The sequence below is a fragment of the Theropithecus gelada genome, chromosome 1 (genome assembly GCF_003255815.1).
Source record: "Theropithecus gelada isolate Dixy chromosome 1, Tgel_1.0, whole genome shotgun sequence".
NCBI lineage: Eukaryota > Metazoa > Chordata > Mammalia > Primates > Cercopithecidae > Theropithecus > Theropithecus gelada.
Genome location: NC_037668.1, coordinates 183115658 through 183142571, shown reverse-complemented (window position 1 = coordinate 183142571; position 26914 = coordinate 183115658). Strand labels below are relative to the sequence as shown.

The 26914-nt window shown below is 39.0% G+C and overlaps 2 protein-coding genes across 4 annotated transcripts in view; one reads left to right on the top strand and one right to left on the bottom strand.

The window, feature by feature from the left end:
• Positions 1 to 2544, top strand: part of DHX9 (DExH-box helicase 9) — a 48598-nt gene extending 46054 nt beyond the window's left edge. For all 3 annotated transcript variants that reach the window (XM_025368297.1, XM_025368306.1, XM_025368289.1), the window contains 2 exons: positions 23 to 223; positions 1859 to 2544. In XM_025368297.1, the coding sequence (XP_025224082.1) occupies positions 23 to 223; positions 1859 to 2225 (568 nt within the window). In that variant the 3' untranslated portion in view covers positions 2226 to 2544. The remainder of the gene's footprint in view (positions 1 to 22; positions 224 to 1858) is intronic.
• Positions 2545 to 15009: 12465 nt separating this feature from the next.
• SHCBP1L (SHC binding and spindle associated 1 like) overlaps positions 15010 to 26914 on the bottom strand; it is a 46935-nt gene continuing 35030 nt past the window's right edge. The window contains exons 7-10 of the mRNA XM_025368317.1: positions 20854 to 21007; positions 19583 to 19833; positions 18431 to 18553; positions 15010 to 15376 (exon numbers count right to left, since the gene is read on the bottom strand). Coding sequence (XP_025224102.1) covers positions 15125 to 15376; positions 18431 to 18553; positions 19583 to 19833; positions 20854 to 21007 — 780 coding nt within the window. The 3' untranslated portion in view covers positions 15010 to 15124. The remainder of the gene's footprint in view (positions 15377 to 18430; positions 18554 to 19582; positions 19834 to 20853; positions 21008 to 26914) is intronic.

The window sequence follows — 26914 nt, the reverse complement described above, 5'->3', positions numbered from 1 at the left end:
TTAATGTTTTTCGCCACTTTAGGATTAAACTGCAAATATCTCATGAAGCTGCTGCCTGTATCACCGGTCTCCGGGCAGCCATGGAGGCTCTTGTTGTTGAAGTAACCAAACAACCTGCTATCATCAGCCAGTTGGACCCTGTAAATGAACGTATGCTGAACATGATCCGTCAAATCTCTAGACCCTCAGCTGCTGGTATCAACCTTATGATTGGCAGTACACGGTGAGTACCATATTAACTTCTCATTGAACCAAGTAGAGGGGAGAGATCTTTCATAGGTCTAGAATTCCTAGAGTTAGTGATAGAAGCCTTATTAAGTAAAATTCTAGATATAGATAGTTTAGTTCCGTCTAACAAACTCAGAACAAAAATGTCATTTACTTTTGTTAGTCCCTTTGTTAGTAATTGGTCTACCGCATCAGTGCGTATTGGTAGTGTTGGAAAAGGATCTTACAAATACACATACGTAGTTCAGAGTAGGTCACATGACAGGGAAGTGACACAGCCCAGATAGCCCTTTTTCCATGGTACTGTTTTGGCATCTCTAAAGAAAAAATATTGATGAGATGTTAAATTGCTTCTTTATCCAATGTGTATGTGTTTTTGTTTATCTTAAACAACTAAGAGCATGGATATCTTAAAGAAATGAGAAATTTATCTTAATTCTTAAAATTTTTATTTGCTTCAGGTTTTAAAATTTTTTCCTTTGCCCATGAGTTTTTATTTACAAATACTTGATACTTGCCAAAAAGGCAGAAAAGTGATACAATGTATAGCCATATAGTCTTTGTTTAGATTCACTAATTTTCAGCGTTTTGTACATTTCCTTAATCATTTGTGATGAAGTAGTAGGCACTACCACATTTTACATCAGTACACTTCATATCTTTTAAGAACATGGTCACAATACCACCCCAAAACCTTAAGTGTTTTAGTAATACTATAATATGCTAATGTACTAAAATCCTTCCAGTTATCCAAAAATGACCTCTAATTCCTCATCAAAAATGACTTATTGCATTTGGTCTGTCTGTAAAATGGGTAGATGGTTATCCTCATCCTCTTTAATATAAATAAGGAAACCGGGCACAGATAAGACTCAAGGTCATACAACTAATAACTGATAGAACCAGATTCAAACCCAGGCAACATGCCTCCTGAAACAGTGTTCTTACTATGCTTTACTGTGGCCCTCCTAGGTGCTTAAATGTATAGGATAATTCAGTAAGCATCATAGGCAGATAACAAATGAAGTATTCATAGGTGTTTAGGAGAAGAGAGATTATTTTTGGTAGGAGGGCTGGTAAGCAAGGAACCTTTGTATATATAATCTGTTTCTATGAGGGATAGTAGTCCAGAAACTAGAAAGAAAGGGATATATGTAAGAGAGTTTAGGATGTATGAATATGTGGTGGCCTTAATTACAGTAGTAGATAGAATTTTTCAAAATTAGATATACATTTTTCAAAATCGTATTTCAGAAGTATTGCAGGAAAACTTTTAGTGATAAAGACCAAATAGTTTATTGGCAGCTCCAGGAACCGTCTCCTAATGCTTGCCTTCTTGGAACACTATGTTGTTGACCTGAGTAAGAGCACTTCTTAAAGTTGTAATGACATACTGCCAAAATTCAAAACCTTTGAGATTGAACCAGAAAGAACTTCAGAAAAACAGATGGATATAATTGATGACTGTTTTAGAATAGCAGATCAATTTTGTTTCAATTTCGATTTGTGCGTTTGGCTTCATTCCCTTTATGTATTAAATTTTCAAATATAACTAACTGTGTGCATTTGGTGAGTGGTTGGGAAATAATAAGAATGCTTTGCTGAAGTGATGGTTTTGTGCTTTTCCTAGGTATGGAGATGGTCCACGTCCTCCCAAGATGGCCCGATACGACAACGGAAGCGGATATAGAAGGGGAGGTTCTAGTTACAGCGGTGGAGGCTATGGCGGTGGCTATACCAGTGGAGGCTATGGTGGCGGAGGCTATGGTAGCGGAGGCTATGGTGGCAGCCCCAACTCCTTTCGGGCAGGATATGGTGCAGGTGTTGGTGGAGGCTATAGAGGAGTTTCCCGAGGTGGCTTTAGAGGCAACTCTGGAGGAGACTACAGAGGGCCTAGTGGAGGCTACAGAGGATCTGGGGGATTCCAGCGAGGAGGTGGTAGGGGGGCCTATGGAGGTGGCTACTTTGGACAGGGGAGAGGAGGTGGTGGCTATTAAATCTTGGTTATGTCAGTTCCTGTGTGTAGACAGTAAGGAAAAAAAGGCATGCTATGTGTTACGTGTTTTTTCCAATATGTTTATTTGCCACCAAAAAGTAAATGCATTTTCACCCATTCTGTGGTTCATTGTAGTTTAAGGAAACCAAGCATATAGATGCATTAGTGATTTTGTTTATATTATGTAAAATATAACGATCTATCTTAAAAATACCACAGTTTGTATTTTTTCTTTAAGGAGTAAAGATTTGCCTTTAAATAACTTGGTATTTTCCTGGCTTTCGTTTAATACAGTAGAAAATAAAGTATTACACCGAATACTTGCCGTGTAGTTTGTTGACCTTATATATTAGAAAATTTTATAATGCCAGTTACATCTGTTCATTTTAAATGTCAGAGAAGTTGTACCATGTTTCAAAAGTATACTAAGTGATACTACTTGTAATAGAAAAATCACCTTGGAATTGTTACCTTTTGAAGTAAATACTGGCAAGTGTACAAGCCACATAAACCTGAATAAAACTTTCGACCTAGGGCTGATCATTTGGCTTCCTCCCATATTCTGTCTTTGAATAAGACCAAGGCCAGCATTTTCTTTTCTAAGTGAGTTTCTACTATGACAATTAAAAGCAATATAATCACTCCGTAGAACTCTTAAGCCACTTTAATAGAGATGTTAATACATTTATAACACTTTACAGTTTCCAGTGAATTTGCAGATTTCTCATTTGAGCAATGGGAGAGGGCAAAGGTATTGGATTAGACAGAACTGGGTCTGTCTTAATTCTTTTCTCCACCATGTGGATGATCTTGGGCAAGTTATATTTTTGTCTTGGTTTCCTTTTCAAAGTCCTTTATCCTGCATATATGTTGTAGATCACCTTCAGCAGTTAAGCTGATGGCACCTATTTACAGACACACAAGTCTATCTCCAACCGAGATTTCCTTTCTGAGCCATGTAAGCAGCTGCATACTGAACATGTATCTCTGCTTAAATATCCCACAGAAAAAAATCTCAGTGCTTTCCAAACTGACCTCCTTCCCCTCCCAACCTACCCTATGTCCTGACAGTACTGTGTTCTCTGCTCCGTTTTCTTTGGAGTTTCAGCTGCTTAATTGCTTAAGCCACCACCTCTAGTCAGCTCAAAACATCTTTCAATATACTTTTATAGATTAGTTGCCTCTGTTCTATTCAGTCTTAGTTTGGACATACAGTGCCACAGCAACCACTTTAACTGATCCTGCCTACAGGCCTGCCTCAATCTAATCTCCACTACAGCTAGAGTAAACATTCCTAAACGAATCTGATTTCATACCCTCTCTCCTGACTTAAACCAATGGTTCTTACTGCCGGCAGGGTAGAGGCTAAACTCCCTTCTTAGCCCCTGACTCCAGCTCTACCTTCATTTCTGCTGTACAGCTGTAACTAGCCATACTGAACTAGCACCATCGATGGATCATGCTTTCTCTCCCTTTGCACGTTGTGAAAACTCCCATAAAAGGTACAGTAGCAGGACGAGCCGCAGACAAAACTCCTCTGACACCAAGTTAAAGAAAGAAGGGGTTTAAGGAAGGGGTTTTTTCAGCCGGGGCATCAGCAAGACTCCTGTCTCAAGAGTCGAGCTCCCCGAGTGAGCAATTCCTGTCCCTTTTAAGGGCTCACAACTCTAAGGGGGTGCGTGTGAGGGGGTCATGATTGATTGAGCAAGCAGGTGGGGGCTGCATGCACTGGTAATTAGAAGAAAACAGGATAGGGATTTTCACAGTGCATTTCTATACAATGTCTGTAATCTATAGATAACCAATTTGGTCAGGGGTCAGTCTTTTAACTACTAGGCCCAGGGTGTGGCACCAGGCTGTCTGCCTGTGGATTTCATTTCTGCCTTTTAGTTTTTACTTCTTTCTTTGGAGGCAGAAATTGGTATGATAAGATGATATGAGGAATGGTCTCCTCCCTTAGTATAAAATCAATAATGGTTCATTTGAATGGTACTCATCCCTCCAACAAACTCAATTAGAAATGTGAAATTGAAAAATGGCCAAAAGTTGTCAAAGTGCATTCTCTAAAGGTTGAAAAAAAGCACTAAGGCATAGTTCTAATCTTCTCATATTCAGCTGAAGACCTAAGGAGCTCCATATGTAGCTCCCCCCTGTGTGTGCCCCACACATTCCAGCTGTCCTCCCCAAACTCGTTTGTCTTATAACTGCAGTGCTCTGCTTGGTACTTTGTCCCTCCGCCGTGACCCAGAAAGTGCTTCCACATAGTCATGGACTTTGTCTCATTGTTTTCCTTATTGGGGGATTACAGTTCTGCATTGCCTGTTGCCTAATGTCTGAAAGCAGCTGTTTCACTAGTTGCTTACATGGGAGGTTAAGTGCCATTTGTACTTGTCATAGCTGTAAGTGGGAATCCACTTCACTTGTCAAAGAATCCATTATAAAGTCCAGAAATCATGCCTTTTTTTAGATGAGACTTAAAAGAGCAGAAGGCTACATAGAGTATTTTGTGGTATATTAATACCTTCAGACATCAACTACTGTTGAATTTCTGTTTTGAGGCAGGGTCACCCAGGCTGGAGTGCAGTGGCGCAATCTCAGCTCACTTGCAACCTCTACCTCCCAGGCTCAAGCGATCTTCCCACCTCAGCTTCCTAAGCAGTGGGTAACTGGGACCACAGGCACCTGCCACCACCACACCCAGCTAATTTTTTTTATGTTTTGTAGAAACGGGTTTTCACCTGCCCAGGCTGGTCTTGAACTCTGGACCTCAGACAATTCACCCGCCTTGGCCTCCCAAAGTGCTGGGATTACAGGCATGAGCCACCACACCCAGCCTTCATTTCCTTTCTTAGTCATCTCTACATTCTGCTTAGAACAAAGACAATAGTTAAAGAACGTCGCAGCAGGTGTGCAATGACTGAAAGTTCTTCCAAAATGAGAGCTTGAATACACACCGTTCCCGTTCAGGAGATGAGAGAGAATTCGAGGAAAAAATATGTAGAAAGGTTTCTGCTTACCACCCCTTCTCTCACAGCACATATCTACTGGAGTTTGCGGTAGTAGAGCTGGCAGTGACAACTGAGTCTGCCCTTCCAGAAGTTCAGACAGAAAAGAGAGTGGCCTGAATTGCACCTGTTTAGTCCGTGGTTGGCAGCTTGAAAGTTATCTGGAAGAAAAAACTGATGTGCCAGTTTGAGGAAGCCAAGCTGCAGACCTCTCTGTGTTAACAGAAGGTGTAGGTACAGTGTCCTCAAGCAAGCAGCTACAATTTGATGGGATCTTCTATGCTGTGGAGCTACACTCCAGACCCTCTGAACGTCACCTATGCCATAGGAACAGATCACAATATGAATAGTTGTGCCAACTTAGGGGTCAGCCCAAACAAGAAAGAAGACATCAACTTTAGCCAAGCATGTATTTGAATTCCAATTTCCCTCTCTCTGAATCTGGAAACAGAATTGGGACAGGAGGATAGTAAAGAAAACCAAAAATGGAATTTCTAATTTTATTGGAACTGATATGAATTTTGGTTTTGACTGGGAAAACAGCTCCTGAATTCTACTGTATTTGCCAGAAAGACTTAGACTTGAATTACTGTCTAGAAGACAAAAAGGGAAGTTTTTTAAAGTTGTATTTGTATAACTCGTATTTGCAGACTGTCCTATCACATGTAGTATAAAATATTTCTGGACCATGTGGGGAAAATGTAATATTGAATCTCAAAGTTAACCGAGGTTACCTGAATTTCTGAGACTATTTTAGTGATAATTTAGCTTTTAAGAAAAGATATGAGGAGAGGTGGAGCAAGATGGCTTAATAGAAACCTCCAGTGACCATCTCCCCGCAAGAACACCAAACTGAAAACGATCCACACAAAACACCTTTGTAAGAACCAAAAATCAGGTGAGCGATCACAGTACCTGGAAAGAGGTATATTGAGGAAAAAGGCACGGAAGAAGGTAGGAAAGACAGTCTTGACTTTCCTACATCACCCTTTCTCTTTGCCCTGGCAGCGGCCACATGGTGCAGACAGAATCTGTGTGCCTGGCAGTGGGGGAACAATGTGAGACGTCGCGTTGGAACTGAGTGCTACTTTATCACAGTGCAAAGAAGAATTTAGCCCATGCCCTTGGAGGAAACATTTATACCTAGCCAGAGAGGGTTAGATATATTGATACCTAGATATTTATAGCCAGAGATGAATTGTCCTTCCCAGAGGTTGGAACCTGACTTCTGACAAGCCCTGCCACTGTAGGCTTAAGTGCTCTGGGTTCCTAAATGAAAGGCAGTCTAGGCCACAAAGACTGCAATTACTGGACAAGTCGTGGTGGTGTGCTGGGCTCTCAGCCAGTTCACTTGAGGTACACACAAACTAGTGAGACACCAGCTGGGGCAGCCAACGGAGTGTTTACGTCACCTCTCCCCCAAAACCAAGCACAGCTTGAGGCTTCTAGAAAGACTCCTTCCTTCATCTGAAAAATGGTTCAACATATGCAAATCAACCAATGAGACACATCATATCAACAGAATGAAGGATAAAAATCATAATTTCAATTGATGCTGAAAAACATTTGTTAAAATACAACCATCCCTTCATGATTTAAATAAAACACTCAAAAAACTGGGTATAGAAGGACATACCTCAATACAATAAAATCCATATATGACAGACCCACAGCTAGAGTATCATACTGAATGGGAAATGACTTTCCTTTAAGATCTAGAACAAGACAAGGATGCCATTTTCACCATTGTTATTCAACATAACTGGAAGTCCTGACTAGAGCAATCAGACGAGAAAGAAATAAAGGGCATCCAAATTGGAAAGGAAAAAGTCAAATTATCCTTGTTTGCAGATGATATGGTCTTATGTTTGGAAAAACCTCAAGAATCCAGCAAAAAAAACTACTGGAACAGATAAATTCGGTAAAGTTGCAAGATACAAACCAACATACAAAAATTAATAGCATTTCTATGCCAGCAACAAACAATCTGAAAAAGAAATCAAGAAAGTCAATTTACAATAGCTACAAATAAAATACGGATAAATTTCACCAAAGACATGAATGATCTCTACAATAAAAACTATAAAACGCCGATGCAAGAAATTGAAGAGGACACCAATAAATGGAAAAATATTCCTGTTCTTTGATTGGAAGAATCGGTATTGTTAAAACGTCCACAGTACCCAAAGCAATCTACAGATTCAATGCATTCTCTATCAAAATACCAATGACATTCTTCACAGAAACAGCAAAAATAATTCTAAACTTTAAATGGAACCACAAAAGACCCAGAATAGCCAAAGCCATCCTGAGCATAAAGAACAAAACTGGAGAGATCACATTACCTGACTTCAAATTATACTGCAGAACTACAGGAACCAAAACAACATGGTACTGTTAGCAGCAGAACATATCTGAGTCACACAACACCAAAGTATGTTACTGGCAGTGAATTCATATGAGTCTGCAACAACCTCATTTCTTGCCTCCTCAGAGGAAAAATTTGAGGGGCATAAGGCAGAAGGAGAGACTGAGGCAAGTTTTAGAGCAAGAGTGAAAGTTTTATTAAGAAGTCTTATAACAAGGGCCAGGCGTGGTGGCTCATGCCTGTAATCCCAACTCTTTGGGAGGCTCAAACAGGTGGATCACCTGAGGTCAGGAATTTGAGACCAGCATGGCCAATGTGATGAAACTCGGTCTCTACTAAAAATACAAAAATTAAGACTGGGTGCAGTGGCTCACACCTGTAATCCCAACACTTTGGGAGGACGAGGTGGGTGGATCACCTGAGGTCGGGAGTTCGAGACCAGCCTGACCAACATGAAGAAACCCCGTCTCTACTAAAAATACAAAATTAGTGGGGCGTGGTGGTGCACACCTGTAATTACAGCTACTCAGAAAGGTTGAGGCAGGAGAATCACTTGAACCGAGGAGGCAGAGGTTGCGGTGAGCCAGGATTGCACCATTGCACTCCAGCCTGGGCAACAAGAGTGAAACTCTGTCTCAAAAAAAGAAAAGAAAAGAAAAGAAAAATTTGGCCAGACGAGGTGGAGGGCACTTGTAGTCCCAGCTACTCAGGAGGCTGAGGCAGGAGAATTGCTTGAACCCAGGAAGTGGAGGTTGCAGACAGCCAAGATCATGCCATTGCACTCCAGCCTGGGTGACAAGAGTGAGACTCCATCTCCCAAAAAATAAAGTTTTATAACAGGAATAAAGGGAAGGAAAGTACACTTGGAAGAGGGCCAAGTAGGTGACTCAAGAGGCAAGTGCATGGCTTGACCTTTTGACTTGGGGTTTTATACATTGGCATACTTCTGGGGTTTTATGTTACTTCTCCCCACTTGCCAAACTCCTGAGCTCTTATCAGGAAGCAGCTTATCACCAGTTTCAGGTGTTTTCTATTTATTAGAAGAGACTGCCTTTTCTTGGCACTGGCTATGACCAATTATTAGTTTAGAGAGACAGTTGACCACTTGACCATCAACTGATGGTTGCCTGACACTCCTGGTGTATCGCTGGGGGTTGGGGGGGGCGAGGAATGGGGCGGAGCTCTCTTCTGCCCCACTCATACCCAACTAGCTACCCACTGTAACATTACTTGCATAAAAACAGGCACATAGACTCATGGATCAGAATAGAGAAATTAAAACAGCTGAACTCATGGAGATAAAGTAATGGTTACCAAAGGCCGGCAAAGGTAGTGGTGGGTGCTAGGAAAGTGGGGATGGTTAATGGGTACACAAATATTGTTAGATTGAATGAATAAGATTTAGAATTTGGTAGCACAACAGGGCAACTACAGGCAACAATAATTTACTGTACATTTAAAGAAAACTAAAAGTGTCCTAGCCAGAGCATCAGACAAGAGAAAGGGCATCTGAGTCAGTGGAGAGGAAGTCAAACTGTCCCTGTCAGTGATATGATCACATACCTAGAAAACCCTAGGTATGCAGTAAGACTCATCCTAAAACCTCCTAGATCTGAAAAATGAACTCAGTAAAGTTTCAAGATAGAAAATCAATGTATGCAAATCAGTAGCACTGCTATAAACCAAGAACAACTCAGCTGAGACTCAAATCAAGAACTCAATCACTTTTACAACAGCTGCAAAAATAAAATACTTAGGAATATACCTAACCAAGGAGGTGAAAGATCTCTGCAAGGAAGACTACCAAACACTGCTGAAAGAAATCATCGATGACAGAAACAAATGGAAACATATCCCATGCTGATGGATGGGTAGAATTAATATTGTGAAAATGACCATACTGCCAAAAGCAATCTATAGATTTAATGCAATTCCCATCAAAATACTATCATCATTCTTCACAGAACTAGAAAAAACAATCCTAAAATTCATATGGAACCAAAAAAGAGCCCACAGAGCCAAAGCAAGACTAAGTGAAAAGAACAAATCTAGAGGCATCATATTACCTGACTCAAACTACACAACAAGGCTACAGTTACCAAAACAGCATGGTACTGTTATTTTAAAAAAGGCATGTAGATCAATGGAACAGAATAGAGAATCCAGAAATAAATCCAAATATTTACAACTAACTGATCTTTGACAAAGCAAACAAAAACATAAAATGGGGAAAGGACACTGCATTCAACAAATGGTGCTGGGATAATCGGCAAGCCACATGTAGAAGAATGAAACTGGATCCTCATCTCTTACCTTATATAAAAATCAACTCAAGACAGATCAAAGGCTTAAATCTAAGACCTGAGACCATAAAAATTCTAAAAGATAACATCAGAAAAACTCTTCTAGACATTGGCTTAGGCAAAGAGTTCATGACCAAGAACCCAAAAGCAAATGCAACAAAAACAAAAACAGATGGGACCTAATTAAACTAAAAAACTTCTGCACAGCAAAAGAAATAATCAGCATAGTAAACAGACAATCCACAGACGGGGAGAAAATATTTGCAAACTAGGTCTAATATCCAGAATCTACAAGGAACTCAAATCAGCAAGAAAAAAATCTCATCAAAAAGTGGGCTAAGGACATGAATAGACAATTCTCAAAAGAAGTTATACAGGCTGGGTGCAGTGGCTCATGCCTGTAATCCCAGCACTTTGGGAGGCTGAGGTGGGTGGATCGCCTGAGGTCAGGAGTTCAAGACCAGCCTGGCCAACATGACGAAACCCCATCTCTACTAAAAATACAAAAACTAGCTGGGTGTGGTGGTTGCGCACCTATAATCCCAGCTACTCAGGGGGCTGAGGCAGGAGAATGGCTTGAACCCGGGAGGCGGAGGTTGCAGTGAGCCGAGATTGCACCACTGCCCTCCAGCCTGGGCAATAGAGCAAGACTCCATCTCAAAAACAGAAAATAATAAAATACTAAAAGTTTTAAAATTAAAAAGATATATAAATGACCGAGAAACATGAAAAATGCTCAACATCACTAATTATCAGGGAAATGCAAATTAAGACCACAGTGAGATACCACCTTACTCCTGCATGAATGGCCATAATTTAACACTCAAAAAACAATAGATGTTTGCATGGATGTGGTGAAAAGGGAACACTTTTACACTGCTGGTGGGACTGTAAACTAGTACAACTACTATGGAAAACAGTATAGAGATTCCTTAACTAAAAGTAGATCTATCATTTGATTCAGCAATCCCACTACTGGGTAGCTCCCCAGAGGAAAAGAAATCATTAAATGTAAAAGACACTTGCACATGCATGATTATCGCAGCACAATTCACAACTGCAAAAATACAGGACCAGCCTAAATGCCCATCAACCAAGTGGATAAAGAAAATGTAGTATATATACTATGGAATACTACTCAGTCATAAAAAGGAATGAAATAATTGCATTTGCAGCAACCTGGATGGAGTTGGAGACCATTATTCTTATAAAGTAACTCAGGAATGGAAAAACCAAATATTGTATGTTCTCACTTATGAATGGGAGCTAAGCTATGAGGACACAAAGGTGTAAGAATGATATAGTGGACTTTGGGGACTCAGGGGAAGGATGGGAAGGGGTGAGGGATAAAAGACTACACATTGGGTGCAATGTACACTGCTCAGGTGTTGGGTGCACCAAAATCTCAGAAATCACAACTAAAGAACTTATTCATGTAAACAAACACCACCTGCTCCCCAAAAGTGATTGAAATAAAATTTTTTAAAAAGATAACCAAAAGTGTATAATTGGATTGTTTGTAACAAAAAGCAAGAATAAATGCTTGAGGTGATGGGTGTCCCATTTACTGTGATGTGGTTATTACTCATTGCATGCTGTATCAAATTATCTCATGTACCTCATAAATATATACACCTACTATGTATACACAAAATTAAAGAGTAAAAAAATAAATCTAAGACATAACAAAAAGATGTAAAAAGAATCTTTTCTTCCTGGGAACTGACTAGAGTTGCCAAATGTCTCAACTGGCCCAGGACTATCTATTTTTCTAAGACAGAAGAAGCGCTAAAACTGGGAAAGTCCTGGGCAAACTGGGATGAATTGGTTACCCTAGGATTTATCTTAAATGGAAGCACTTTTAGGAATTTTCACACTTTGAAATTCCATATTTCTTTCATACCTAGAAATAAATTTAAGATAAAGGTAACAAAGCAGTTGGCTATATAATCAAATGTTTAATGTTTCTCATCTTAACAGGCATAACAGTGAAACATTTTTCATGCTAATATGTAAAAAATAACCACTAAATACATCATTTTACAGTTTTACATTTTTGTATTAATATAATACATTATGTGTACATTATAATATATCTCTCTATTATATAATAAATAATCTCACATCTCAAGATTTTTTTTTTTTTGAGACGGAGTCTCGCTCTGTTGCCAGGCTGGAGTGCAATGGTGCGATCTTGCCTCACTGCAATCTCCATCTCCCAGGTTCAAGCGATTCTCCTGCCTCAGCCTCCCAAGTAGCTGGGACTACAGGCACACGCCACCATACCCAGTTAATTTTTGTATTTTTAGTAGAGACAGGGTTTAACCATGTTGGCCAGGCTGGTCTTGAACTCCTGACCTCAGGTGATCCACCTGCCTCGGCTCCCAAAGTGCTGGGATTACAGGTGTGAGCCACCGTGCCAGGCCAAGAATCTTAATTTTTTAAATATATGTATTTAAATATATATAATATATAATAAGAATATATACATATTTAAATAAGAATAAGAATAGGTACATATTTAAATATTTAATAAGTATATATTATACTATATATTATTTATATATTTAATTATATATTTTATATATTATATTGTCTAGTATATAATCATATATAGTTCTTATATATGATTCTTAACTTTTAACATATATAAATATATATTTAAAAAGTTTAGAATCATATATATATAATTATATATATAAAGTTAAGAATCTTGAGATGTGAGATTATCCTGGATCATCGAGGCAGGGTCAATCTAATCACATGAGTCCTTAAAAGTGGAAGAGGGAGGCAGAAGAAGGAGTCAGGGAGATGAGACATAAGAATAGAGAAGAGACTCAGAGGAGAGACACTTGATCCACCGTTGCTGGCTTTGAAAATGGGTGGAGGCCATGAGCCAAGGAATGCAATCAGCCACCAGAAACTCAGCTGTCAACCATCAAGGAAACAAGGATCTGAATCCTACAACTACAAGGGACTGAATTCTATCAACAACCAAAACAAACAAGGAAACAGATCCTTCCCTAGAGCATCCAAAAAGGAATGCAGGCCTGTCAACACCTTGATTTTGGCCAAGTGAGACCCATGCCAGATTTTTGACCTACAGAACTGTAAGATTATAAATCTGTGTTAAGCCACTAAGTTTATGGTAACTTATTATGACTGCAGTGGAAAACTAATACGATATATAAATTCAGTCTTTCATTTATAAGGTATGGGGGGAAAGGTAGGGGAGGAAAGGTAGAAGAGGAAAAAAAATAATTTTATGAAACATCAAAATTCTTAGAAAATCTTAAAAATGCTTTATGTATGTTTTAGAATCATGAAAGGAAAAAAAAAAAAAAAACAGCATCACTATATTCTGTAGTTGGCCTGGGAAAAGACAAATTGATTAGAAACCAGTGACAGCAACAGAAGGGAGGTAGATGGCTAGAGTAAGAAGTTTGTTCACACAAGGCTACTGCTTTTATTGTACACCTTCAAAGATATTACTTTGCCCATCACCTACTCTTTCTGAAGCCAAAAACTAAGAAAGGTGGGGGAAGGGGATGGAAAAGGCAAATCTCCACCATTAACACTCACTACATTCATTATAGAAAGATGTTTCTTGTTAAGGCCCCCAAGGACAATCCTGGAATTATATTAACAAGTCTTTGTGTACACAGACTATGTATAAACAAAATCTATGGAACTGCCTATAGGTTTTCCTCTTTTAAAAAAGTGCTGTTTAATGAAACACTGAAGAACAATCATGCCCTTTTAAAAATAAATGATCGGCCGGGCGCAGTGGCTCACGCCTGTAATCCCAGCACTTTGGGAGGCCGAGGCGGGTGGATCATGAAGTCAGGAGATCGAGACCATCCTGGCTAACACGGAGAGACCCTGTCTCTACTAAAAATACAAAAAATTAGCCGGGAGTGGTGGTGGCGGGCACCTGTAGTCCCAGCTACTCAGGAGGCTGAGGCTGGAGAATGGTGTGAACCTGGGACGGGGAGCTTGCAGGGAGCCGAGATCGCACCACTGCACTCCAGCCTGGGCAACAGAGCAAGACTCTGTCACACACACACACACACACACACACACACACACACACACACACGATCAACTCTCAGCCTCAAAAGATGATTGTTTACGGCAATTCAGCATAACCTTTGTTAGGTTACAGATAACATGAAGTAAAAGTCGAAAGTTTAAGTATTTAAGCCTGAGTGCTTATTTCTTTTTGTATTCTTAAGTCAACATAAGCTCTGCTTTGGGAAAAAAACCATTCATTGTTTCTTAGAAAATCAACTCTATTTTAGAGGCCACATGACCAACCAATGTAAAGATTATATTTCTCATTTGCAGCTAAGTGTAGCCATGTAATTACATTTTAGGTAGAAGCATGAAAGTCAAAATAATGTGTGCAACTTTGAAGAAAGGTTCTTTCCCTTCTGCTTGGCTGAAAACCAGACATGAAAGCTTGATTACCAATTGCTGTCTTGGATCGTATGGTGGTTTTTCATGGTAATCTTATAATCGTGAAACAATATAGAAGAACCTGAATTTCTGACAACACAAAACACCTATCTACCTACATACCTACCTCCCAGCCCTACGATGAGTTCCCACAAGGAACATCTCTTAGCCCTATACTGAGTACCTCTGTGCTTCTTGACTATGAGGGAGAAATACATTTCTGTATTGTTTACCTCTCTTATTTTGGATTTCCTTGTTTTTTGCTGTTGAATCTATCCTATTTTTTTCTTTTTTCACTTTTTTCTTCTAAAATGTATACCTACAAGAATGAGTTTAAAGAAACTATCCTACTTTAATGTATGACATATTATCTTATTCTGGTTACTGGGAATTAGCTATAAATTAAATTTTGTCTTTTATCTATATAGAACACCTAATACTTTTTATTGGAAGAGTATTAGAAAACAATATTTAAACCCGTATTTGTTTCTGGATTAAATAGTGATGACTGTACCATATACTAAAAATATACTAATATCATTGAATTGTACACTTTGTATTGTGTGAATTTTATGGCATGTGAAGTATATCTTAATAAAGCTATTATTTTAAAAATATGTTAAAATGAATCATTCAATGAAAGCATTATGATATTTAAATATTTTTTAATTAAGCTTTGAATTGAAACTACCATTTCAGTGGGATATGAGAATCATTTATTAAACCAATTTGTGAAATATAAAACTTTAACATCAATTCAGACGTTTTAACTTGTGACTATTCTGATATCCCCCTTGACGTTTGCTTCTATCTTATTATTATTCATTTCCAGATTCAGGTTTTGCATTACTTTGAAGAGCATTTTATCATCTTTTTTATCTCCTGAAGCAGCCCTTTTGTTGAGAGCTTCTTCTGTTACAATAAAAAACTGTTCCGTTGGTTGAAGAATGCTTACTCCATAGCCTTTGTTGCTATAAATATGATTATTTGTCATCTTCAATTTGGGTGCTGGAAGAACCTATTAAATTATTTGAGGAAATTAGTTTTTCAATAATTTTATTTAAAAAATGAAGTAATGAACATATAAAAATTAGCTTAGACTTTATTCTTGGATTAACAGATTTTTTAAAGCAACCAAGACTCTCAATTTTGAACAAGTGTTAAGTGCTATTTTCATGACACCAACTAACGTAATATTAACTACAAAAATATTTAATAAGAATTTTTTTGGCCGGGCGCGGTGACTCATGCCTGTAATCCCAGCACTTTGGGAGGCTGAGGTGGGCGGATCACAAGGTCAGGAGTTCAATACCAACCTGGCCAAGATGGTGAAACCCCGTCTCTACTAAAAATACAAAAAAATTAGCCGGGCGTGGTGGTGGGCGCCTGCAATCTCAGCTAATCAGGAGGCTGAGGCTGAGAATTGTTTGAACCCAAGAGGCAGAGGTTGCAGTAAGCCGAGATCATGCCACTGCACTCCAGCCTGGGCGACAGAGTGAGACTCTGTCTCAAAAAAAAAAAAATTTATTTTTGAGCAACCTCTGTTCACTGCAACCTCTGCCTCCTGGTTCAAGTGATTCTCCTGCCTCAGCCTCTCAAGTAGCTGGGACTACAGGTGCGTGCCACCACATCTGGCTAATTTTTGTATTTTCAGTAGAGACAGGGTTTCAATATTTTGGCCAGGCTGGTCTCGAGCTCCTGACCTCATGATCCATCCGCCTTGGCCTCCCAAAGCGCTGGAATTACATGTGTGAGCCACCACACCCAGCCAATAAGAAAATATTAAATGAGCCAGGTGTGGTGGCTCATGCCCTGTAATCCCAGCTCTTAAGGAGGCAGAGGCAGAAAGATAGCTGGAGCCCAGGAGTTCGAGACCTGCCTGGGCAATATAGCAAGACCCCATTTTCCACAAAAAGAAAAAGAAAAAAAAATAAGTGTAAGAAAATATTAAATGAAGTTTTCAATTTACTTTTATCAGTTATTGATAAAAACAACTAATTCTGTATGGGGATACAACCCGTGGAGCCGACCTCTCATAACATAATAAACATGAAAATAAATAATTTCATATAATATGTGATTTGGAGAAAATAAGGTAATGGGGTAGCATGACTGGGTGGGGAGAGGTTACCACTTGAGTGTTCTTTACATTAAAGCCTTCTTTGAAGAGGGACAATCACATTCAGATAGTAATAAGAAAGTCTATAGAAAGAGTGCTTCAGGTCAGGTGTGGTGGCTCACCCCTGTAATCCCAGCACTTTGGGAGGCAGAGGCGGGCAAATCACCTGAGGTCAGTAGTTCGAGACCAGCCTGACCAACATGGAGAAACCCCGTCTCTATTAAAAATACAAAATTAGCTGGGTGTGGTGGCACATGCCTGTAATCCCAGTTACATAGGAAGCTGAGGCAGGAAAATCGCTTGAACCTGGGAGGCAGACATTGCGGTGAGCCGAGATCGCGCCATTGCACTCCAGCCTGGGCAACAAGAGCGAAAATTCATCTCAAACAAACAAACAAACAAACAAACAAACAAAAAAAAAAAAGAGTGCTTCAGGTGAAGGTAACGGCCAGAACAAAGTTAATAATTTCTGGGAACACAAACAAAGCCAGTGTGGCTCGAATATAATGTATAAGAGGAAGATTGGAAGGAGATTAAGTTGGAGAAAGCAGAGGCCAGATCTTATCAGATTTTATAAACCATGTTTATCAAATTTTAACGTTACATATATATCATTTGGGAGCTTGTTAAAGACCACATTTTGTTCAATTGGTCTGGCATGAGGCTCAAAATTCTCCACTTCTAACAAACTACCAGGTGATGCCAATGCTGCTGGTCCATGGCTCACACTTTGAGTATCAGGAATATGATTCTTAAAGTGTGAGTTCAACCAGCAGTACCAGCATCACCTAGGAACTTACTAAAACAAATTCTCTGGCTTTACCCTAGACCTGCTGAATCAGAAAGCAGAGTGGACCTCTGCAAGAATGATTCTGATGCATGCTAACATTCAAGGACCACTGAAAAATTGAAAAATATTTAAGAACAGAAAAAATGTTTTAAGATAAATCAAAGATTTTAAAACTGCTCCCATTTACCATTTGTACCTTCTTTTCTCTTTTTTTTTTTTTTTTTTTTTTGAGACAGTCTCGATCTGTCGCCTAGGCTGGAGTGCGGTGGTGTGCTCTTGGCTCACTGCAACCTCTGCCTCCCGAGTTCAAGTGATTCTCCTGCCTCAGCCTCCCGAATAGCTGGGACTACAGGCATGTGCCAATACGGAGGGTTATTTTTTTTTTGTATTTTTAGTAGAGACGGGATTTCACTATGTTAGCCAGGATAGTCTCGATCTCCTGACCTTGTGATCTGCCCGCCTCGGCCTCCCAAAGTGCTGGGATTACAGGCGTGAGCCACCGTGCCTGGCCTTGTACCTTATTTTCAACCAATTATCTGACTTAGGGTCCAGAATCATACAGGGAGTGGGAGGCTACTAGTAATATATAATACAATTCCTGCCCTTAGATAATTTATAATCTATTTGAGGAGACAAAATGTACGTTCATAAAACAGTTAGAATGTTCTAGAAAAAACTTCATTAACATAAAAGTTCATTAACTACACAAGCCTAGAGAGGGACTTAGAAAGACAGGATTTATAGAAGCAGAAAGGATGGAAGACAATTCACCTAGAAATTATTGCTGTTAATGTTTTAATTGGTTAGCTTAAATCATTTAACACAACTTTGAAAGTAAGACTTCAAATGCTTCTTAATATATTATTATTCTTAATTTGCTTTACTTTGTAATTTGAAATAAAAAATGTATTACAGATCTGATCAAAGAAAACTCTAAAATGTCTTTAAGAGAAAAATCTATCCCATTTCTCATATTCAGAGTTATTTGCAAAGAGTTTAAGTACAAATTATTAAATTAGGTAAGGCTAAACTTATTTCCCATCAGCCATTATTTAACCATATTTTATTACTTGTACTACCTTTTAAGACTGAAACTGGTATTTTATTACTTATAATTACTTAAAATTCTCATAACAATGCTACATCAAGAAATAAGATAATACCTTCATATTAACTCCACCTAAGGTGCTTTTTGAACTGTCACTGGTTCTGAGGTTATTACAGTGATGAATTTCATTTCTTTCCAGAATGGCTATGCTTCCAGGATACAGTTCAACACCAGCACCCTGTAAATTAAAAGCAAATAAAACTATCTACAAAGTAGATACACAAATCTCTCTCCAAAATATTCTTTAGATTTGAAAATTGTAATTCTGTATTACCAATATAAACATTGAGTTACATGAAAATACATGATCATACATGCAACTGTTAATTGTAAAGATAATATTTAAAAATATTGAAAATATAAATATGTTAGAGAATCATTAGACTTAGAAGGTTGAGGTCATATAATCCATTACCTTATTCTTCCACCCAAATGATTCTCTAGAAAGGAGTCCAAAACCTTTTTAAGCAATTGTTTCAATAGTTATGAAAATTTATATCTACTGTAAATCCCACGTAATGCCACTAAAGTATATTTCCTCATTTTAGTGGAAATTTAAAAAGTTCTTTAAAAAGGTGCTCTTATTTTTCTACTTCCTTTAATCCTTTTTCTCATTCAATACTCCAGTCCTTCAATGATCTTTGTGATTGTTATCTAAAGACTCAAGCTCTTAATTTTTAATTATTTATTTATTTATTGTTAAAGACAAGGTCTTTCTGTGTTGCCCAGGCTGGTGTCAAACTTGGGCTCAAGTGATCCTCCCGCCTCAGCTCTCAAAGTGCTGGGATTACAGGAGTGAGCCACTGTACTTGGCCTCAAGTTTTTTATGTCCTGATTATTCAGAAGCTGTCAGAACTAATCACATCATCTAACAGCAACTTCTGATAACTTACATGTCTTATTTCTTTAAAGATAAACTATCAAATGATTGACTCATGATTTACATCATAGCCACTGTTTTCCAGATTTTAAAAAGTCACACTTATAAAACAAAGCTAAATATTCTTTACTTTGGACCTAGCATTTCATTTTTCCTAAACGTACTATGACACTCTAGTACTCATTTTGTTGATGTCTACCAGTTACTAAGTTTAATTAGAATTCCACTAAAAGATGAAAAAATTGCTACCCTTTATTTGTATATTAAGGTCACTCAAAGGTGTTATCTATAGTCATATAAAGCCATACTTTTTAAAGAATGAAATACCTGGGCACCAGTTATTTCACTGTCTGTAATTGTCAAAGCAGCCCCTGTAAGAACACACACTCCTGTTCCTTCACATTTTAATATGCAGTTTTCTAGAGTCATGTGACCAGACTCCACCACCACGATACCATCAACCGTCCCTTGTTGTATCAGAGATAGATGCATTAGTTTCACATTGTCAGCTTTGGACACCACAAAACTGTCACGAGAAGGTTCAGAAGTAATCATAATTTCCTCTCTCTTTCCAACTCCTGATTCATAGGGATAAAAATACATTAAATCAGTAATCTCCCATTTTGAGGCCTTTTAGTCATTCAACAATACTGCTGTTACTAAAGTGTTTCAGTGTGTGCATGTGTGTGTGTATGTGTGTGTGTGTGTGTGCATTTTTAGAGACGGGTCTCGCTATGTTGCCCAGGCTAGTCTCGAACTCCTGGGCTCAAGTGATCCTCCTGCCTCACCTCCTGAGTAAGTTGGGACTACAGGTGCATAGCACAGTGCCCAGCTTCACATATTTTTAACAAATAATATAGTAGATACATAACTATAGTGTAATCTTTTTCTTTTTTGAGACACTCTTGCTCTTTTGCCCAGGCTGGAGTGCAGTGGCTTGATCATGGCTCATCGCAACCTGGGCTCACGTGATTGTCCCACCTCAGCCTCCCAAGTAACTGGGACTACAGGTGTGTGCCACCACATCCAGCTAACTTTTGAATTTTTTTGTAGAGATGGGGTTTCACTATGTTGCCCAGGCTGGTCTCAAACTCCAGGGCTCTAGCAATCCACCTGCCTCAGCCTCCCAAAGTGCTGGGATGTCCTTCTTTTGTTTTTGCTGTTGTTGTTGGTTAGAAAATGAGAATACTCTTACTTCAAAGTCAAAAAGAGAGAAAGTTTCTAAATATGTTCAGGACCTAAAAGAAATTTAGTAAATTCTACTTTTCTACTTCTGTTTTGGTGAGTTAGCATGTGATATTGGCCTTTTTGAGAAAATGATGAGCATATTTTAATATAGCATTACATCTGGGTTTTCTTAGTAAAGTGATATGAAAAGCAGTAAAGATAGATAAGAAAAAAGTGGTTTTGGTAAAAAATATAAATGGAGCTAATAGAAAATATGATGAACATGTCTTAATTGTAAAAGGAATATAAAGGATTTTTGTAAAATATAAATTCTATTGTAATTTCTAATGATTCCATTAAGCATGTTTAGAATACACAATTTGTCCAGTATACATTGCTGTAAAAAAACTACAAAATGATGCCCTGCTAACCCTTTATAATGATGTCATCTGTCAACAAAGCAAGATTTGCAGCTTGATATTCTCCTGGAAAAATTATTACTGTATCTCCACTATAACAATTATCCAAAGCCAAATCCAAATCATCATGCTGTTGGAGAAGTGTGTCTGAAGATAAATCCTTTATCTAAAAAGAAATAAAACACTTGCACTTTCAATAATAGGTTAAACTTAAACATGTCATTTTAATCAGTTACTTACTGGACAAGTGCTTTTCCCAAAAGACTTATCATTTATTAAAGATTAGCAAGTATTAAATGCTCAAAGTATCAGTTCATTGATTAATGTTGAAATGAAATTTTTCTTTACAATCATTCATCATTTTATAACTATTAAATACTGGGTATTAGCTATGTGCCATATTTTGAACTTTACATATTACCTCCTTAAGCCTTGCAACAGTTCCTTGACATATTATTATTATTATTTTGAGATGGAGTTTCACTCTGTCGCCCAGGCTGGAGGACAATGGTGCGATCTCGGCTCGCTGCAACCCCTGCCTCCTGGGTTCAAGTGATTCTCCTGCCTCAGCCTCCTGAGTAGCTGGGATTACAGGCGCCTGTCACTGCATCTGGCTAACTTTTTGTATTTTTAGTAGAGATGGGGTTTCTCCATGTTGGCCAGGCTGCTCTTGAACTCCTGACCTCAGGTAATCTGCCCACCTCAGCCTCCCAAACTGCTGGGATTGCAGGCATGAGCCACCGCGCCCAGCGATGTAAGTATTATTATACCTGCTATAAGGTTAAGGAAATTGAAGCTTGGCAAGATTAAATGAATTGTCAAAATTAGTAGTGATGCCAAGCTTTAGATACAGTTCAATATGACACCAGATTTCATGCTCTTCCCTATGCATCATTTTGTTTTCTTTAACTCAAAATGACCCTCCAATTTTAGTAAATGAACAAAATTCTTTTTTTTTTTTGAGATGGAATTTCACTCTTGTCACCCAGGCTAGTGTGCAATGGCGCAATCTTAGCTCACTGCAACCTCTGCCTCCCAGATTCAACAAATTCTCCCACTGCAGCCTCCCGAGTAGTTGGAGTTACAGGCGTCTGCCACCACACCTGGCTAATCTTTGTATTTTTAGTAGAGACAGGGTTTCGCCATGTTAGCCAGGCTGGTCTTGAACTCCTGACCTCAGGTGATCCACCTGCCTCGGCCTCCCAAAGTGCTGGGATTACAGGTGTGAGCCACCATGCCCAGCCCCCAAATAAACAAAATTATACATATCAAAGATTCTAAAATACGCATTGGGAGTAGAAAAGAGGAGATAACTTCATTATTAGTGTCGTGAAGACTGAAGGGCTTTATTTATTTATTTTGAGACAGGGTCTCATTCTGTTGCCCAAGCTGGAGTGCAGTGGCACAATCATGGCTCATGCAGCCTAAACCTCCCAGGTTCAAGTGATCCTCCCACCTCAACCTCCTGAGTAGCTGGGACTACAGGCATACATGGCCACGCCTGGGTAATTTTTGTATTTTTTGTAGAGGTGGGGTTTCGCTATAGTATAGTATTCCATTCCACGGTGTATATGTACCACATTTTCATTATTCAGTCCACCATCAATGGGCAGCTAGGTTGATTCCCTGTCTTTGCTATTATGAATAGCACATCAAAGCCTAATTTTTAACAATTACATACTAATGTATCAAACAGATATATTACCACTTATGTTATGAATTTCTCACTCTTATTTAGATGGTTTATGAGTTTTCAACATTATGAAAATACTACAACAGATCTTTATATATATGTATCTAGTTATTTCTTTAGGAAACATTACTAGACGGGAAATTGCTGAATCAAAAGGTATAAACATTTTAAGACTCTTGGATATACTTTGCCAAACTCCTCTCCAGAAAACCTTAATCAATTAAAACTTGGGTTAAGAATGCTCGTTTTGTTATAAACAAAACAACATGGGATTTTTTTTTAATGTGTAAAATATTTGCCATTTTAATGGACAAAACTCTTCCCACTTCATTTTCATTTCCATTTATTTGATAAGTGAGAGTGAACACTTTTTTCAGATATATATAAAATTCCTATAAGCCTTACTAAATCAGCAACCCACAAATTCATTTGTGTACGTATTACATACATTGGAGGCAGATAGCACAAGACTACCTCTGTAAATAAATAATTTGTAAGAACTCTGAAACCCTCCTCACTCATATTTTTTTTTTATTCACTGAAATAAGAAACACAGGAGAGAGAAAGAAGTGTGATAGAGGAAGACAATGAGTTTAACTTTGGTGCCAACAAATTTGAAGTGCCAGTGGAGTCACTCGATAGAAGTATCCAGCAGACTATGGATATAAGGGTCTAGAATATAGGACCTGACTAGACATAAGGTCATAGATTTATTTACTTATATGATAATTTGAGCACAAGAATGGATGAAATTAGCTACAAGAATGTGTAAAGAGGGAAAGATAGCAACCTAGAACAGAACACTGAGGAATATTTAACAAACTGGCAGAAACGCAAGATCTCACAAAGAATACTGAGAAGTAGGCAAAGAGGTAGTAAGAAAATCAGGAGACTAGGATGTGATGAAAGGAGGAAGTACAGTCGACCCTTGAACAACATGGGTTTGAACTGCATAGACCCATTTATACACAGATTTTTTTCAACCAAACATGGATCAAAATACAGCATTTGCAGTATGAAAATCTGAGTATATGGAGAGCAGACTTTGACGTTTTTGTATATGTGGGTTCTGCAGGGCTGACAGCACGACTTGAATACACACGGATTTGCATACATGCCAAGTGTCCTCGGACTAATCCCTGTGTATACCGAGGGACAAATGTAATTGGTAGTGTCAAATGCTGCTCAAAGATTAACAAGATGGTAATCTCTGAGTCGTACCTACTGCAATTGGCCAGAGGGAGATTCTATATTACCACAACAGCATTTTCAGTGATATTCTGGAGACAGAAGCCAGATCACAGTGAGTAGAGGAATAAATATGAAAGAATAGAAATAAATGCAGATAAATATTTCAAGTAGTTTTTCTCTGCAAGGTAAGAAACAGAGATGTGGCGTTTAGGGTAGATATTGTTTTGCTATTTAAAACAGAACAGAATTGAACATAACTCACTGTATTCAGGAAGGAGAGAGTAGAGAGGAGAGGTTAAAGACACAAGGAAGAGATGACAGCACAGAAATGGTGAGGTAATGGCTCTTCCACTGAAGCAAACATAAGTTGGCAAAAACTATGGAATCAACTTTTGGGAGCTCTAGAACCTAAATCAAACATCACAACAAAGGAAATACTTAATGAAGTGGCTGCTAAAATTCAGTAAACAAGTGTTGTGTCTTTGCTTTGCTTACCCACCTACCATCCCCAATCCCCTGCTCTGCAGCAGCAATGGAAATGGCAGCCCACATTCCTGGTGTAGCTTCCTGGTGCCAGCAGGCCACCAGGTAGTAGGGTGCAATACAGGCCTTGTTCTCAAAATACTATGGTTGTAAATTCTGACCTATCTGGTAGTTCTCTGATGGACTGGCAAAGAGGATAATCTTTTTTTCACCCCTCAGGCTAGAGTGGCTTTCCCTTTGCCCCAAAGAACACAGAAAGAGACAAGCAAAATTCCTCAAAGGAGGGGCTGAGGAGAAAGATTTTTGGAGGAATAAGGGCTTGAAAGGAATCAGGGCTTCCCATACACTAGGAAATCAGTAGTGAAATGCACATGCACTGCAGGGCTAGACGTATGCTCAGAAGATATCTGAGAAGAACCTAGGCTTGCACCTTTGGCTGCTCTTTGGGCCTTGTGCAAACAGGAAGCAAAAGCTAATACAAAGTTTTAGGCAGCCTGGCTTAGCTTTGAAGGAGTGTCTCAGCTCAGAGACAATCTGCAAACACTGGGAGAGTTTTTGTTTTTGTTTTTTTCTATTTATTTATCAATTTTTTTTTTTTTTTTTGAGACAGAGTCTGGCTCTGTCACCCAGACTGGAGTGCAGTGGCACGATCTTGGCTCACTGCAACCTCTGCCTCCTAGGTTCAAGCGATTTTCCTGCCTCAGCCTCCCAAGTAGCTGTAATTACAGATGTGCACCACTACGCCCAGCTAATTTCTGTATTTTTAGTAGAGGTGGGGTTTCACCATGTTAGCCAGGCTAGTCTCAAACTCTTGGCCTCAAGTGACCCGCCTGTCTCAGCCTCCCGAAGTGCTGGGATTACAGGTGTGAGCCACTGCACCTGACCTTGTTTTTTTTCTTTTTAGCTGAGCCATTTAAGGAAATCTCTGTCAGATTACTCACTACCTACTGAGATAACAACAAAGACTTCAAGTGCCACACAAAAAAGAAATACAGCCTTCACAGAAGTAGTTTAGAAAAGTCATTAAACAAACATACAGCTGCAGTCTTCAACAACCGAAACAAACCCTGAGGAGGGGTAGAATCCAGTTTCCAGAGTTACCATATTATAATATCCAAAAAGTCCAGTTTTCACAAAAAAATTGCAAGGCATACAAAAAAATAAGATACTGTGGCCCATTCACAGGAAAAATAAATTAACAGAAACTATCCCAGAGGAACTTTGGACTTACTAGACAAAGACTTAAACTCAACTGTTTTAAATGTGCACAAAGAGCTAAAGGAAACAATCAAGAACTAGAAGCAACCAGGAGAACAATGTCTGAACAAATAAAGAATATCGATAAAAATATAAACAAAATAGGAATTCTGTAGTTGAAAAGTGTAATAGCTGAAGTGAAAAAATTCACTAGAGGGGTTCAACAGCAGATTTGAGCAAGCAGAAAAAATAATCAGCAATCTTGATGAAAGCACAATAGAAATTATCCAGCCTGAGGACCAGAAAGAAAAGAAGTATGGAAAAAAATGAACAGCATCAAAGGGACCTGTGGGATACCATGAAGCATATAAATATACTTACTAGGAAGTGTCAGAAGAAGAGGAAAGAGAGAAAAGGGTATGGTGTTACTTTGTATGTATATATGGGTTTTCATTCACAGCTCGTGACTCATAACTTCCATAGTCCTTATTACAGTTTTTTGTTATAATGTTGGGTGCTTTAGGCCTCAGGAGCAGGCCTCAGGAAACAGAATCTCTCTAACCTTCTCTTGCTCTCCTTTCACCTGCCCCAGGGCAGGACTCTAATATTCTTGTGCTTTTCTGATTGTGGGTCATAAGACCCTCATTCCAAACCAGGTTCCGCCAGGTATGGTGGCTCGCGCCTGTAATCCCAGCTCTTAGGGAGGCAGAGGTGGGAGTATAGCTTGAGCCCAGGAGTTTGAGACCTGCTTGGGCAATATAGCAAGACCCTGTTATCCACAAAAAAGAAAAAAAAGAGACAAAACATAAATAAATAAACTGGGTTCCACCCCATACCTAGAGGCCAATAACGTTTTAACACAGTTGTCCAAAGAAACCCAAGAGGACTGGGTTCAGAGAGCCTTCAGAAAGCTGACCGCATAACATTTCCTGGAGGATGACATACCTGGAGGAGGGCACGGGAGCTCTGTGCACCTTTCCCTGATACTTTCCCCTACACATCGTTTCATCTCTATCCTTTGTAATATTGATTTTTTTTTTTTTTTTTTTTGAGACGGAGTCTTACTCTGTCACCCAGGCTGGAGTGTAGTGGCGCAATCTCGGCTCACTGCAACCTCTGCCTCCCGGGTTCAAGTGATTCTCCTGCCTCAGCCTCCCAAGTAGCTGAGATTACAGGTGTGCGCCACCACGCCCAGCTAAATTTTGTATATTTAGTAGAGACAGGTTTTTGCCATGTTGGCCAGGCTGGTCTCAAACTCCTGACCTCAAGTGATCTGCCTGCCTCAGTCTCCCAAAGTGCTGGGATTACAGGCGTGAGCCACTGTGCTTGACTGTAATATCCTTTATAATAAACTGGTAAACATAGGCCGGGCATGGTGGCTCACACCTGTAATCCCAGCACTTTGGGAGGCTGAGGCGGGTGGATCACAGGGTCAGGAGTTCAAGACCGGACTGACCAATATGGTGAAACCCCATCTCTACTAAAAATACAAAAATTAGCTGGGTGTAG